We start from the raw sequence: 17,624 nt of genomic DNA, 5'->3' as shown, positions 1-17,624 counted from the left end.
AGAGAGCGTTTACATTCCTTGACTTCCTCTTCAAGTTGCATCAAACGTATTGTTTGCATCTCAAGTGTCCTCTTGAGATTCTAATTCTCAACCATAAGTACCCTTAGTGTGCCATTCTCCATTGCAAGTGCCCATAAGTCTTCGCCTTGTTTATTTGTGGTCTCTTGCAACGATAACAAGTATGCCATGATCATGGTTTTTGATGTCGTTGGTTGGGTGGTTGTGTTGCTATCTCCACACTTAGGAGATTTTGGATCATTTTTCACAATGATTGTGGACCTTTTTGAAGAACAAGAACCCTTGCGACGAGTGCCAGAAGACATTGTATGTAAAATAAGAGATGAGAATCAACTTTCTTGAACCTGTTCACTTCAGAAATGCCAAATCGGAGTTTGGATGAAGAAGTTATGATCAAAAGAGTGAACTGTTGTCTACTAGGTCAAAAAACGACTGCGTTTTTTGTTGAAGGAGAAGAGGAGAGAGAGAGAGAGAGAGAGAGAGAGAGAGAGAGAGAGAGAGTCTAAAGCTTCACAAGTTTCCTACACATAGAAATGGAGAGAGAATGCTCTAGCCAAACAACCCAAAAATCGACACGGTTGAATTCTAGGTTAAAGGAGCCAGTTTAGAGATACCCAAATTGGGCAAGGAATTTTGATCACTCACCTGAATCATTTTGAGCTTGGAGGGACTCAATCAAAAGCTCTATGCAATAGGTATTCGCAGTCTAAACGCCATCACAAATGTCTAATGGACGAAAAAGATTGTGCAGTTTTTTCATTTATGTGTAACAAAAATGTGTGTCAATGGGACAATCTCTTAGGGGGGGTTAGAGTCACTACAACACGTTGGAAAGGGGGTACACACCCAGAACACCAACCAAATGCCTCTCTATATCCATTAGATTCACCTTCCAAATCCATTGGATTCACCTTCAAAATCCACAAAGTTTCACTTGTATATACTTGTTTTCCCGCACCAATACATGTATATACGATTTACAAGAAGCTCGAGCACCTCTCACACATCCATGCCTCTATCCCATACTACTGATCATGCAAAAACCTCTCTCTCTCTCTCTCTCTCTCTCTCTCTCTCTCTCTCTCTCTCTCTCTCTCTCTCTCTCTCTCTCCTGGCTTATACAAACATCAGTTTGGGGCTGCACTCAACCGCACCACAACCGGAAACACAAGCACTACACACGAGTAAAAGAAGGGAGGGGGAGCGGGGAATCAACACCAAAAGAGGGGGGGAAGGTGAATTTCTTCTTGCAAAGCACTTACAAAGGTTCCATAACTTACATAGAGCAAAATCTCTCTCACCTTCTCTCTCTCCACTCACTTGGCAAAAGGCCCTTACAATGTTTTAAAAAAACTCTTATATGGAGGTACACTTCCCAAAAAACAAAAGGAGTGGGTTTTTTCACCCATGCAGCTCTAGGAGCTCACTTTTTTTAATTAAGCCCTAATTTGATCTCCATTTCACACTTTGGATAGGGAGCCAACACCTCATCACCCTCTCTCTCTTCTTTCACCACTTGAGAACCCTCCCTTTGAGTCCATTTTGGTTGTCATGGCGCCTTTGATAACCCATTTGTGCACGCTTGCCTTCAATAAAAGTGTTGGCGCCTTTTGAGGCCCACGGGAACCCTGTTATATCAGATTTCCCAACATCATCTTTCTCGCATGAGCAGTGCCGCCTAGTGGTCGCCACCACTGCCACAGTGTGCCACCCAATGCCAACAAATGTCGACAAGCGCTCACAAATATTTCCCAAGGGCTGCAGGGAGACGGACGCCATAGCCATGAGCTCCTCAAGCTCCAAGGCCCATGGCTTGTGATGCTTATAGGGGTACCTCCTTGTAGGCTATAAACCATCCTCCTTTCTCTGCCAATTGCGCATATGGGACTAAGCCCAGAACCATGTGGCGCTGCCTGGGGTGGCCACCCCCCTAGGTCCCAAAATTTCAAAAAGATTTTCTAAAAAAACTCCAAAACACCCCATTTTTTGGTCAAATTCATCTACCTACCATTCATTGCCCAGTTGTCCGATGCCCGGGTCGTGAAATGCCATCCAAAGCTGTTGACTCCGACTCCAAAGCCTTTTCTCGGATTTTGGTTTTGCCAGGCCCTCCAACCGAGGCCGTAAAAACTGAAAAAGTCATCTGGCAGCACATTGCCATCTCTTGGCACAGCTTCCAACTGCAATATCTCGGCCTTCGAGATCCTGTTTGACGAGCCGTCAATTCAAGCTAACTCCATACAATGCACTTGACATTCTAGAACCTTGCCATAGTCGAAAAACTTTGAGCAGTCACATTTCCCAAAGCGGGCAAATCGGCCCATAGCTGACCCCCGACAAATATTTAGTTGGCCATAACTTTCTCTCTAGAGCTTCGATTGATAATCCAAGAAGATCGGCACGTTCCATAACTCGAGCTCTTTAATCCTTTTTGTTCACATCAACTCTGGTTCTCTATCCCCATCTGTTGTGTCCATCGAGGATCTTCAAACCTTCTAACTTTGAACTTTGATATCTTTCACACCGCTCTGTTTGACGAGCCGTTTGGACGGGCTTTTAAAGCACTTGGAACACTACATTCGCAAGCATTAGAGTGGCCCTTTTGACACTTGGACCTGCTTTCCCAATTAGTCTTTACCGAGCCTTCTTGGCCCAAAAAACCACATTATGCATACATTTCCACTAGCCTTTTCCTACCTAGGCCTTGTACACTAGCTTAAACACTCGGCCCCACACGTGTAGGCACCCTTTGCGCACTACTTCACATCGCTTTTAGCTCCGACCAACTTTGCATGCACCAATGTCACACGGATATCGATGACTATACCGATGGAAATAAATGGCTTATAAAATTCCAAATAATTGGTATGCACGTTTATATAGGCATCAATATCATATTGTCATTATAAACATTGGTATACAAAGCATTGATATATGTGCTAAAATATACCGATGCACATATCGACACCTATACAGAGGTACATACCAACACCTATATAAATGCATATACCGAGCCAAAACTTGCACCAAAAAAAAAAAGCAAAGAGGGATGGCAATTGGTGTTGCATGTACTGTAGCACAAAAACCATCCCTCTCTACTCCAAGGAAAGAGTGCAAAAGAAACCGCACTCCACCTTCATTTTTCCTGAAAATCGAGTAGATGTGTGAGTACATATTGACAATGTAACCATTACCATAATTAAGATTTTGGAACTGTAACCATGACTAGATTCACAAACCATAACAAAACAAGACTCGCAAATCATAACCATCACAAAAATCAAAAACCATAACCATGACCATAACAAGACTCACAAAACATAACCATCATAAAAATCACAAACCATAACCCTAACAAGACTCGCAAACCATAACCATAACCTTAAGCGGATTCCAAAACCATAACCATTCCATGAAGCAGATTCCACAACATAACCATAACCAAATTTTGAAACCATAACCATAATCTTAAGCAGGTTCCAAAACCATAATCATAACCAAATTCTCAAACCATAACCATAAACTTAAGCGGATTCCAAAACCATAATCATAACCAAATTCTCAAACCATAACCATAACCTTAAGCAGATTCCAAAACCATATCCATAACCAAATTCTCAAACCATAACCATAACCTCAAGTGGATTCCAAAATCATAAACATAACTAAAATCTCAAACCATAACCATAACCATAACCTTAAGCAGATTCCAAAACCATAACCATAACCTTAAGCAGATTTAAAAACCATAACCATAACCAAATTCTTAAACCATAACCATAACTTTAAGCAGATTTCAAAACCATAAACATAACCAAATCCTCAACCATAACCATAACCTTAACATGATTTCAAAACCATAACCAAATTCAAAACCTTACCCAAAACCATAACATGATTAAAACCATAAAAATAACCATAACAATGTTCATAATCATAACCAAAAGGATAACTGAACATACATGAATATATTTAGAACCATAACTGACGTCAAAGTATACATGAACCAAAATCGTAAATAGAACTAATTATACATCAACTATACTTGATGAAAACATATACATAAACCATACTCATCAAGGTAATTCCTCCCAGTTAATGGCCTCTCCCTCATCCTGAAGCTGGCAAAGAAGAGCTGATAATCCACGCTTGAATCTTCTCTTCTCTATGTGTTGGAGGACGCTTCATGGCAAGATCCTGTAATATAAACACTTAACCATAAGATAAACATTAGAAAAACATATGTACATATGCTATTTATATAGTGTATGATACTTACAAACTCATGTTGAAGAGTCTTGTAGCCTCCACTCCCAAGATAAGAAGATCCTACAAACTTCAGGCATACTTTGGCTGCATCTTACTACTACTGAAACCTGTCTGGATGCTCCTGCATCTCTCGCATGATCCCTATCCACTCCTCTGTGCCCAACCATGCTTTCATGGTGCATGAGGTGTCCATTGGAATCAAATGGAAGTCTACGCTAAGGGGACCACAAGAAGACTTTTGCTGCCAAAAAGATACCCTATTTTGATGAATTTTCTACATACAATTCCAATCCGAATTGGAAAAAGTATATATAAAACAGGGTCGTAGCTTATAAGCTGATTTTTTTGTTCCTATTTTTATTTTTTTATTTGGAGCCATGATTGAGGAGATATGCTAAAAATGGTGGACCCCAGTTTGCCCACATCATGCAGGGGCAAACCATTTCAAACTTTGTCAGTCCCTGTTCAAACTAGCTCTTCTCTTTCTTGTGTAACCCTTGGGGGTTCCCTTCACCTATAAAAGAGGACCTCTTCTTCCTTGAAAACCATTCATTAGGGAGTGAGAGGATTAATGCCTAATTGTACTTAGCCATAAACATAAGCCTAAGCCTACACTTGCTTCTTGAGCAAGACTAGTTAATCGTGTAAGAAATCTTTGGAAGATCAACTCTAATCAAAGAAGGAATTGAACTTAGTGCATCAATTAAGGCTTGAAGTCTTCCCTCTTCTTTTGAAAGGCCCAGGGAACTATTGTCTCCATTGGTAGCCGGCCCTTGGCCCGGTCTGTGACCTTCCTTGGGTTTGCCCTTGGCATTACATTACTCCCCCCTTAGAGAAGCGTTTTTGTCCTTGAAAACAAAAGTGGTGATATCTTTATAAGTAACACCAATGTTTTTCACGGTGGCATGCTTCATGGATCCAACTGTTCGTTTGATCGAAACACGTATCAGTAGGAGGTTCAATGAAACCAAGAGTAACATTTTGATTTTCCACATTGTTGTCCCTTTTGCAACCGCCTTGTGTAACCGGCTCTTATATAACATAGTGTGTAGACTCCATTTAGAACGCACATGAGCATGCTAAACGAGTTATCACAACAACAAAGATGTACCCGAAAGAGTACCTCTTTCACTTTCCATGAAAGTAACTGGCTGACGTAACTTATCAGCAAAATATAATTCCTTGACTTGTTCTCAATTTTCATTAGTAAAAAACCCCACCATGACTAGTGTTCAAGGTTAAGAACATGAATTATACATGAAGAGACTAAACATAGTCGCAAACATGCTTTTAACTTACGGTAAGCAAACTCCAACTAGAGCAATAAATGCTTACTAATTGGATTGGTTGGTGCTAATGCACGCACTGTGCATATCCATTAGCACAAGATTACACTTTGTAATATGCCTATCCCCTTGGATAACGGACAGTACTGAGGTGTTTTTTCCCACAGTTTACAGAAAATCTTCCCAGATGACTGGTAAACGGGGATCACAATGTCGTAAAATATTCCTAAGGAATCAACAATAACATTCATAACTATCTTGGTTAACTTGAAAGATCCACAAGCACCCAAACCAAGCCATGACCTCTATTGGTGATTGGTAGATCCAAACATAACCTCATAGAGATATTGCACATAGAGTGCAAAATGCTTCATAGCACTAATGTGATGAATATGCATGCCACTTCAAATCAGCCTTTGCTAAACGTTAGGGCCCACAACACCTAGGGTACATGCATTTAGCAAAAAAATAGATCCAAACCCGTATATCCATGATCATCCTTTCCAATACTAATGGCGAATGTGATGCTCCTAGCACACATTAAAGAGGAATGTAAATAGTTCTGAAAAGAAACTAAATACTTTCTGCTGCAATCGTTTGCAAGCCTTGATAAAACGTTTGAACCATAATAGAAGGTGAAACATTAATCACGTCTAGGTACAAACAATGAAACCTTTTCATTAACAAATCATAGCCTTTCTATATGCGTAAACAACCATCCATTAATGTTAGTAGCACTTGTATGTTTAACAAGTCATTCTGAGTATCCGACAATTTTTGGCCACTGAAATTGTTCCTGATGCGACGTGTTGAAAACGGTCTTATAAACAGATTTGACTAGCATCGAGGGACTTTGTCACTCATGACACATAATTGGAATAGCAGGCACCAATGTCAGTCCCAGAGACTCATATTCTCCACATGTGGAATATGTCTCAAGTAAGGATGTCTGAAAAAAGAACATCCTTCAAGTACAAGATGTACTTGGGTGTGGAGGTAGCTGTAAACACGCATGCGACGTGCATGAGAGAGACCCTCATTATCCATGCTCCACACTGGCTAAACCCAACTCCCTGAGTTCCTAGACCATGTTGTATCCCATGTGACAACATGTGCCAAAGCAAACCCTACAAGTGGGTCTATAACTGCGGAATGCAAAAATTTATTGTGGACACTACAACCCAAATTTCTTTGCTCTTACGTGACCTTGTCATCTCGCTGAAGAGCAAAAATGGATGAAAACATAGAAGTTTATTCATCCAACTTGAAAAAGTCAAGCAAAGCATATGCAAAAATGGAAATAAATCAAATCATATGTGTGCCTAGAGGTTGAACAGAGTGTTCACTTACTTGTAGTCAAAGGCACCTGCCTAAATTTCCCACTTGCAAAGGCCTGGGAGCTCGAACTGAAAATTAGTGATGTGCAAGTAGTATTGCACATGTAACCTTGGGTGTTGCCTTTGCAACCCAAACCCCTCGGTTAAAATTGACATTGTCAAACCGCGTGGTTAGACTTTGTAGGAAAAACTGCTCAACTAGCATCCAACAGTATCTGAATTCACTTTGAAAGTTGAAATTATCCAATACCCTTGGCAGCTTATGGACTTCTTTCCTTGAAAGTGCAAGTGCGATGGTTCCAAGAATTGGCCATCAACACTTAATAAGTGATTTAGTAATCACGAGTGGGGTCTTTTCCCAAAATTACTCATATAAACACTCTTCTAGTGCTAAGATAGAAGATCCATTGAAGTTGGAATCTTTTTCACAACTAGATCTTTTTCGGAACCAAAAAAATCCATAATCTTGGGTTTTTATGAACAGCCGTGCTATCTGAAATGATGGCTTCATCTATACACCTTGGAAGAGATAAGCTCTTACGAGTTTAAGATATTCAAAAACTCAACTTTATCTTCACACTTAAAGGCGTAGCGCTAAATAATGCCCTAAAAATCACTAATGGCAAGACTCTTACTTGTCCATTAGAATCGATGGGTACTCAACGAAATAGAATTGTTTGATCTTGAAAGCAATCACTGATGGATTACAAACAGATGGCGCTTAGCCCTTCCGAAAGAGGTGGTAATAGATGGTGCTTAGCCCTTCCTTGGCGCTTAGCCCCTCCTATTACCGTATTGACATAGAAAGATGTCAATAAAAGCATGCCTAGTTTCACCTTTCCTACAAAGAAGTTGGAAAGAGAGAGAAAGAGAGAATGTTGGGCTGAAGAAAAATCCTTATGCGAATGTGGTGTATGCCCCTTGCACATGATCCAGTGCAGACCATGTCTGTGCCTTAGCTTATCCTATAAGCGTACAAAATGTACTTGTATTGCCCTCGTAGAGAGAGGTATTGTAAGTCACATCTTAACCGACTTACCTTGTATGTGATCGTGACTGTAGCAGGGTGCATATGTATGGCACTTTGCCTATGAATAAACATAAACACAAAATGTTTTAAAATATCAATAATTGAGCACGTCCTTGATAGAGTATCTAGTGCTATAGCGGAAGCGTATGCAATGATGGGTGTTGTATGGCTATCATACTAGTATGCCATGCATACAAAGCTAAAAATAGAATAATAAGCCTTGGCGTTAATGACAGTCTCAACCATGTGAACCTTTGTTATATATACCTGGCACGATTACACTGGTGTGGATACATCACAGTACGTCGTTGAGTAATTTGTGAGCTTATATCCACGTAGTGTTGAAGATGTGAGCCATTATCATTGATCTAAAGTCAATCGATAATACCTTTGCACATACGAGAATTTGTGCTTCACATGAGGTCTGGCAAAGCATGTTGCTTTGTACAACGGCTTCGTATGGAGTCTACCTAAGCACTTTGCTTTGCAGAGCAGAGAGGTCTTTTGCAAAGTGAAAAGTAAAAAAAACAAAACAAACATAACTTGACATTTACTAACCTTGTCACCCACTTGTGGCCAGGCTTTTGGTAATTCGCTCAAATCTGGCTCATAGACTTTAACATTTAATGGCCTAGTAACTTGTGTGTAGCGGAAAATAGCATGAACATAGTGAGCATTTCATTAGAATAGCTTCCTAATGAGAATAACAAGAGTGCTTGTGTGGAGAGAGCAACAAAAAGCATAACACCTAGTTAGATAACATGAACAATACTTCAAAAGAGAGAGAAATTAAGCTATTGACAATAGTTGAGGACCAGATTTACATGGAGCCGGTCCCCCCTCCAAAAGGTTTTGTATTATGGTTTCTCCCATCAAGAGAGACATTGTACAATACAATTCTTTGTGTTCCTTCAAGACTAGCTAGTGCAATGAAGATGGAAACTTCATGCACTAAGCAAAACACTTATCAAACACAACATCAATTCCCACACAGTCTCAGACCCAAGACCTCACACACCTTCGAAGATGGTGAGAGCTAGCGGGGTATGAGAGTAGATTGAGAGGAAGAAGGAGTATTCTTATGACAAAGATGTACATCTCCTCACATAATCACTCATATTAGCATAGCTTAGCTTAGTAATTAGCATGGTAGAGGAGATGAGCATGCATTGAAGCTTGGCTCTTGGTTGGATTTGCATCACAAAGCCAAGAGTTGTTGGTGTAGGCCTCCCTTCTCACAAGCTTGGAGTAGGTGATAAGCTTTACATTAAAGCTTGAGAAGGAGAGAGAGAGAGTCTTCTTACTCCACACATGAGCTAGTGTAACGTGTGTATGTGATAATGCCTTGTAAAATCCACCCCCCTCTCTCTCTTGGTCGACCCCTCTTGCTAATTGCTCTTGCTAGCACCTCATTGGACCTCCCTAGGCTTAGCCAATAAGAATTAAGCAGCATAAGTGATAGCCTTTTGACATGTGTCTCCCTTTCCCCTTTTGTGAGAGCTTTAGGTAAGTAATTAATTCAACTAAACTCTCATTGGACCCCTTTGCCTCCTGGCCAATAGGAATCAGGCAAGCCATTGGGCTGTTGAATGCCCTTGGGAGACTGTCCAATAGTCTTCTAGAGAGCTTAATTCCCATTGGTTCTTTTATTAAGTGTTTTTAAATTAATTAAACTAGATTTACTCTAGCGTAATTCTCACTGGTCCACCTCCAAGGCCATCCAATAGGATTTGAGTACACCTTGTGGGCATCTGGGCTAGGGAGTTGACATGTGTCCCTCTTTCCCCTTGTGTACAAAGGGAGCTTGTGTGTGTGTGTGTGTGTGTGTGTGTGTGTGTGTGAGAGAGAGAGAGAGAGAGAGAGAGAGAGAGAGAGAGTTTCTCTCTCATCCCATATTTCTTGGGCTCGCACCCTCCTATGTAGGGATTGACAAAGACTTTTGGGACACACACAAAGCATCCAATTTTCCCTAATATTGACCTTTGGACACAACCTTTGAATTTTGGAACCTTAGCATTTTGGAAGTCTTAATGGGCTGAACCTTAGGGTCTTTTAAGCCCATTGTTACACATAGCTCTTTTGCAGATGGCCCCCCCTTTGGATCCCTATTTTCCCTCCTTTGGATTCCTACTGTGGCCGGTCTGCTAACTTAACCAATATTCTAGCTTTTTCTCCCCTGGCACTTCCCCATATTAAATGATCAGTTTAACATGAGAAAATCATTTAGGAGAATTAAATATTGAGTAAAGGTACTAAGTGCTCGCCAAAGAAACTATCCGCAGATAAAGAGAGAGTTATGGGGTATGGTTACGACCTTGAAAAATAGGAAAGAGTACCTAATTGGTGCATGTGTGGTTGTAAAAATAGATATTCTACCACTTCTTGGGATGATTACAAGCTGTTCAACGCCAGACATTGCTATGTTGTGGTGGATTGCCTACATTAAGTCCTTAGATCCCAAGTTTAAGCACATTGCAGGTAAAGACAATACAATGGCATATATGCTATCAAGGGCAAGGTATGAAGATCAGTCACACATGATTAATGAGGGAGATGATGTGGGCACAAAGTTCTATTCTATCTCTCATGTCAAAGGTAACAATGTCTGTATGTCTATTCCACTTGAATTGTTCTTGAAAGAGCTTTATGAAGGTGATTGGCTTCTTAATGGAAGCTAATTGAGTACTCTAACAAAACAAGACGATTGGTCTAAATAAGAATTCAATAGGATACACTAGAAAGCATATGGGTACTTTTTGAGGGATGGTTACTTGTGGAAGCATCATAAACAAAAGGGTGTTACACCACAAAGGGTTGTATGTAAAAAAGAGACTCAAGTAAAGTTTATGCAAGAGAGTCTATGAGCTGGACACAGGGGTGTGTGGGTAATCTTCTCCAAGTTGAAAGAAAAATAATTGTGGAAGGGTATGTATAAAGATGTATCTCAATTTGTAGAGTCATGTGTAACTTGTCAAATGTATTCAAATGTGCGGCATCGTGATGGGCTACACCCTACATATCCACTATCCATGAACTATAAATGGGTTGTGGATCTAGTCATGATGCATTTAGAACTCTGGCATATGAGATACTTAGTTCTTGCACAAGTGGACCTAACTAACCAGGTTGAAGGATGAGCATTAAGAGAAAAAACCATAGAAGATGTATGCAAAATTCTTCTTGATGAAGTGATTTGCAATTATGGTTGTGTGGGAAAGATCTTGCAGACAGAGGTGAACTGGATGCCAAGGAAGCAAGAGAGTTCTTTTCCAGATTAGGAATCAAGGTTTTCCTTACTACAGCTTACAACCCTGACGGCAATGGAAAGAGTGAAAGAGGGCATCCTCATATCAACAGATTTGGCCAAGGCTTGCGAAGGAAGAGTTGGTGAGTGGCCAAAATATGCTTTATGGATTGATCGTACAACACATAGCTTAGTAATTGGCTATTTGCCTACGGAACTGATGTATGGTCAAAAGCCAGTGATGCCAATTGAAGATACGATTCCCACATGGAATGTACTACCTTGGCAAGAGGGGCTTAGCAGGGAAGATCTCCTTGCATTGCATATAAGGCAACTAGAGAGAAGACCAGGAGACATTGAGGTTGTAAAAGAGTGACTAAAAAATGCAAGGATAAAGAACAAGGACTACTTTGATAAGCAACATTGGATTAGGAGCAAAGCAATTGACAAAGGTGACTGGGTTTTATTGTATGATAGTAACCTTGATAACCAGCACACAATCATGCGTAAGTTCTTGAAAATATGACTTGGACCGCATGTTGTAAAGCATATGCATGAAAATGCTACTTACATCTTGTCTGAACTAGATGGTACATAAGTAAAGGTTCCCATCGCACTGAAAAGGATCAGAGTGTTTAAGAGAAGAGGAGACAGTGATCCAGAAGATGTTGAAGAGGAAGAGAAAAACACATGAGAAGATCAAAGTCAAGATGAAGCATTGGAATTTATCAATGAAGATGAAAATATGGAAGATCTACAAGAGAATTGAAGCTGTAGAAAATCAAATGTGGCACATACTAGAGGATGTGCATGTTTAGAGGGGGTGGATGTCGTGCTGTGACATGTACATAGTGGGAACGAATGCTAAGAGATTTATTTTGGAATCTATCAATGAAGATGAAAATATGGAAGATCTACAAGAGGATTGAAGCTGCAGAAAATCAAATGTGACACATACTAGAGGATGTGCATGTTTAGAGTGGGTGGATGTCGTGCTGTGGCCTGTACATAGTGGGAACGAATGCTAGGAGATTTATTTTGTGACTTTTAGATACATAAGTATATTTTCCATAATGTACATATGCATATCTAAGTATAAAAAGCTTTCTATCTCATCCTATTATTTATCTCAAGGATAACATATTCTTACTTTACTATTACTAAAGTATTATGGAGAAAAGCGTCAATAAATGCGTCTCTTTAACTTGGAACGAAAAACATTGATTCTTTGTTTCTACTATCCCATTATCGTCTTATCTAGGGTAATTTTCAACATATATATTTTTTAATCTATTTTTCTCACATTCTTTTTTTAATAGCTACTAGGAAGGAATCATATCATAGTGGAACACTAGCTTGCATGATTTTCAAAGATACACCTATTTTAATGCCTTATTGCAAGGATGCTTACAAAACTTTGTCAAGGAACAATGTCATGCTTTCATATTGCATGAGGTGTCCATTGGAATCAAATGGAAGTCTTCACTAAGGGGACCACAAGAAGACTTTTGCTGCCAGAAAGATGTCCTATTTTGATAAAAAATTTACACATGGTTCCAATCCGAATTGAAAAAAGTATATAAAATGGGGGTCGTAGCTTATGAGCTGAATTTTCCGTCCCTATTCTTATTTTTTTAATTGGAGCCACGATTGAGGAGATATGCTCAAAATGGTGGACCCTAGCCTGTCCACATCATGCAGGAACAATCTGTTTCAAACTTTGCCAGTTCCTGTTCACACTGACTCCTCTCTTTCTTGTGTAACCCTTGGGGGTTCCCTTCACCTATAAAAGGGGACCTCTTCTTCCTTGAAAACCATTCATTAGGGAGTGAAAGGATTAATGCCTAATTGTGCTTAGCCATAAACATAAGCCTAAGCCTACGCCTGCTTCTTGAGGAAGACTAGCCAATCTTGTAAGCAATCTTTGGAAGATCAAATCTAATCAAAGTAGAACTTGAACTTGGTGCATCAATCAAGGCTTGAAGTCTTCCCTCTGCTTCTCTCTCCATCAAAATGGCAAATAACTCCCGAAGGGTTTGTCAAGTAAGATGTGTTTTACTTTGAGGTTTTGTTGGTTTCTTTTACGTCTCTAATCAAACCTATATCTCTAACTTTATCTCCTTCTCTAACCAAATCTCTCTCTCTCTCTCTCTCTCTCTCTCGCTCTCTCTCTCTCTCAAAAGAAGCATCAAGGGGCTCTGTAGGTATATCGGCGGAGAGCTGGATATTAGCCTCAAGCTATTATTGGATATATAGAACACCAGTTCCAACCAATAATAGCTTGAGGCTAATATCTAGCTCTCTCTCTCTCTCTCTCTCTCTCTATATATATATATATATATATATATATATATATATATATATATATATATATATATATATATAGAACACCAGTTCCAACCAATAATAGCTTGAGGCTAATATCCAGCTCTCCGTCGATATACCTACAGAGCCCCTTGATGCTTCTTTTGAGAGAGAGAGAGAGAGAGAGAGAGGAGAGAGAGAGAGAGAGAGAGAGAGAGAGAGAGCTGCTCTGTATGTATATCAGCGGAGAGCTGGATATTAGCCTCAAGCTATTATTGGTTGGAACTGGTGTTCTATGTGTGTGTGTGTGTGTGTATATATATATATATATATATATATATATATATATATAGAGAGAGAGAGAGAGAGAGAGAGAGAGGAGAGATGTGAGAGAGAGAGAGAGAAAGAGAGAGAACACGTGTGCTACTATTACAGAAGGTTAAACCATGAAGGTTCAAGCAAAACAATCGTAGCTGTCGTCATCATCTCTTGTGTACAATGCAACTCTTGACTGCCTCTTGCATGTAACCTCCGTGCCTTACTCTTTTTGCCTGCCATCTCTCTCCCTATTGCTGAGAGTACAGAAATAGAATGGCGCTTTTGTTCCGTTCCCTTCAACATAATTGCCCTTTCACTCGTGAAAGGCATCCAAGCCCCTACTCCTCGCTGCTCCTCTGCATGCACTGAGTGTGCCTTCCTCTCTTCACTTGCCATCTCTCTCCCTATTGCTGAGAGTACACACACATACTGGCGTTTTTGTTCCCTTCCCTTGAGCATAATTATAGCCCCTTCACTCGTCAAAGGCATCCAAGCCCTTGCCCCTGGTTTCTTCTCTGTGTGTGCGCCTTGTGCTCCGTCTGACCCTCCCTTCTCTCCTAGCACCACCATATCCCCTCCACTTCAAAGCCATGCCAACTCCTCCCTGGGCCAACATGCAACAACCGAGGCATACACCCTCCATTTAGCAATCTGCATGGCCAAATTAGGAGTAGCCCAGGTACACAAAACGACACACACATTGATATGGAGCACATGTACTTTTAGCTAGTTGGACATGTTTTCTGGTTCACGGTTGTAGCAAACAATGAGAAATCTTAATCACAAACTGCGACAACAATGCTAGTGTGTGTGTGCATGGACTAAGAGAACACACTGTCAATGAAATCCTTTTTTACTTGCCTCGTCGCCGCTAGTACAGATGACAATTATCAATGAACAGAGAACAACACACTTACCTAACCCATCACTACCACAAATGGCATCTCTCTCTTGGTGTCTCTCCTCCACGTGCCATATCCCTCTTTCTCCTCAAAGGTCTCAAAAGGATCTACGCAATCCTCTGGCCAGATTTGGCCAAATGAAGTAGGTGCAGAAAAAGACATGTACACCTACATCAGTGAGACGTGAATAGATTAGCTTTTCTTTGTAATGAATGTCTTTTGTTTCCAACATCCAATCAAACAAGTGAAAGCGTTACGATGGCTTTCTAAAACAATAAGAAAGTGATAAAATGATTAGGTCGAGATTAACTAGAATTATATAAGGTGAAGCAATGTTAAGGAATGTCTCTTTTATTAAGACGCAAAGAATCAAACAAAAAATAACATTTTTTTTTAAATTTGTAAGATTTTTTAAACTAAGTTTTGACATCATTACACGGTTTTTCTTCTCTTTATCATGGTTTGCTCATATATATATATATATATACACACACACACACACACACATGTGTGTGTGTGTGTATGTGTATATATATATGTGTGTGTGTGTGTATGTATATATAGAACTTATTAGAATTATGCAAGGTGAAGCTTCACTTGATCATTTTATTATACATATATAATATATTTACTTATATTATATATGTAAATGAGTTTTTTTATTATATATGTGTATGTGTGTATATATATGTGTGTGTGTGTGTAGAACTTACTAGAATTATGCAAGATGAAGCTTCACTTTATCATTATAAAAGAATAGAACGCAAGAGAAATCAAGCCATGTGAGGAAGTGAAATGAAAAAATAAAAATATACATTTAATACTTTAAAAACAAAATAACATTTAAGGTAAGTTTCAATCATCACTGAAAACATTGAAAGTATGTGTAACCCAACACTTCTCTAAAGCTTCTTTTAAAAAATAAAAAATAGTCCATTTTAAAAAATTATCTCACTTTTTCATTAGCAAAAAGAGAAGGCATCACTAAGACCTCACCCCTTTGGGACAGGCAAAAAAAGTACGTTATTTATTAAGGGTTTATTTTGAAATAGTCTCAAAATTGGTTGTGTCGAGATCGTTTGCGATGCCTTCAGCGCACTGGGAGGTTTCAAGATCGAATCTGGCTGTGTTTTCCGCTGAAAAGCGCTGGTGAGAAGCAGCTTTCGTCCGGGGGGAAGACCGCCCATGCTCGGTCGCTCCTCTTCTCTTCAACGAACGATTTGCTGCCAGCTCTGCGATTCGCCCTCTTCCCGGCAGTCTGAACCTCGATTGCCAAACCAGAGAGAGAGAGAGAGAGAGAGAGAGAGAGAGAGAGAGAGATAGATGATCAATCACAAGTAACGCGAAGCTTTTGAGGTTTCATGGCTAGAAGAGTGTGCCCATGTGGCATATGTGAAAATGTCAACCGCCCAGCTGCATGTGCTGCGTGCATCAATTCTAGGTTGCGACCTCTGCAAATTTGTGTTTTTTCCAGGTTGTATTGTATTGTGCTAATATGAGTCTGATCCTTGTTCCAGGCTGCTAGAAAGATACAAGCTCGTAAAAAGATTTGCGAGACGTCGCGATGTCTTGCGTATCCAGGTTGAGGCACGCCTGAAGGCTAAGGTATGATTCTAGCTCCTTTTGATTTCAGAAAGAGGCCAGAAATATGTATCATGTCATTCTAGGCACCAAGGCTCCGAGTTGAGGGCTAGGTGTCCTAGGGCTTCTTGTAAAAGAAAATGGAGACTTAAGGTTTAAGTTCAAGGGAATAATTGATAAAGGAGAAGTTTCAAAGTGAAAGTGATATACGTGTATCACTTTAAAAATGACACGAATGATGATAGACCAATTGCCATAATTAAAATTTGATAGGTATAAACGTTTTAATGTGTGTGTGTGTGTGCGAGAGAGAGAGAGAGAGAGAGAGAGAGAGAGAGAGAGAGAGAGAGAGAGAGAGAGAGAGGCCCTATGGCGCAAACTTTGCATACAAGAGAGTACAAGCTCTACACAATTTGTCAAAGTGGGGGCGTTCCCCTCCCCCCCAAGTGTGCTACCAGTCAGGTCCAACCTCTCTCAATACCCCCTAGACACTAGTAGAGAGCCACAAAGAAGCCCTCACTCACTAGATTTGGACGAGAACCTAGAAGATGACCTCCAAAACTCTAATAGACGAGCCTTGTACTTGTCTAAACTTTGAATACTCACGTCACTCCAATTGTCTTCTTGTGGGATGGACCTCCCAAGTATCATTGTCTTCAATAGAAGACATCTCGGCTATGATAGCCTCTCTCTAATGAGAGTGAGACATTGCCTCCTGTAGAGTATATTGCTCAGCCACTTGCAACATCAAAGCATAATTCCCATGCTGTGAACTTGCGATTCACATGACAAGTTGAAACATGCTTATTAATGGTAGAATCTGAGAGACTAGAATCTTGAAGTAGACCATGAGCCCTTCATGAGGAATATCACATGTTTACGTGGCTCGTGAGTAATACTTCTCATACAATATCTAAACTGTCTTTTAAGAGGAAAGCATCTACTACTTCTTTACCTAACTCTAAAGAGAAGCCCAAGTTTAAGAAGGGCAACTGCAAGCATCATTGCAAGATGCAAGTATTCAAATCTTATGACAAAGATGTCAAGCTTGACAATTACATTGGATGGAGGGATGTCTCCAAGCCTTTGTTTTTCATAAGGTATATGTATATTCGTGATGTGCAAGGGAATACGGAAATGGATAAAGGGAAGCGTCAACTTCTTAAGGGCTTAGGGATCTCATTGAGTACCAATCCTTTATGATCCTGGATCTACAACCACCTTCTCTCTCTTGATAGTGTAGAGCATCGTGCCTTACACCGGATCATCTAGGCAATTCGATCACATCTAGATTTGCATTGACTACCAATGCAACTCTTGTGCAAGGACAACTCA

The 17,624-nt window shown here is 40.1% G+C and overlaps 1 protein-coding gene across 3 annotated transcripts in view; it reads left to right on the top strand.

The window, feature by feature from the left end:
* The first annotated feature begins 15,791 nt into the window (after positions 1-15,791).
* LOC147444767 (uncharacterized) overlaps positions 15,792-17,624 on the top strand; it is a 48,848-nt gene continuing 47,015 nt past the window's right edge. Inside the window, exons 1-2 of one of the 3 annotated variants that reach the window (XM_086527297.1) lie at positions 15,792-16,149; positions 16,226-16,313. In XM_086527297.1, the coding sequence (XP_086383423.1) occupies positions 16,070-16,149; positions 16,226-16,313 (168 nt within the window). In that variant the 5' untranslated portion in view covers positions 15,792-16,069. The remainder of the gene's footprint in view (positions 16,150-16,225; positions 16,314-17,624) is intronic. The other 2 variants (XM_086527296.1, XM_086527299.1) reach the window with 2 other exon arrangements.

This window comes from Adiantum capillus-veneris, chromosome 13, assembly GCF_014529385.1.
Source record: "Adiantum capillus-veneris isolate H3 chromosome 13, ASM1452938v2, whole genome shotgun sequence".
NCBI lineage: Eukaryota > Viridiplantae > Streptophyta > Polypodiopsida > Polypodiales > Pteridaceae > Adiantum > Adiantum capillus-veneris.
The sequence above is the reverse complement of the archived record's forward strand: the minus strand, read 5'-3'. Positions and strand labels throughout refer to the sequence as shown.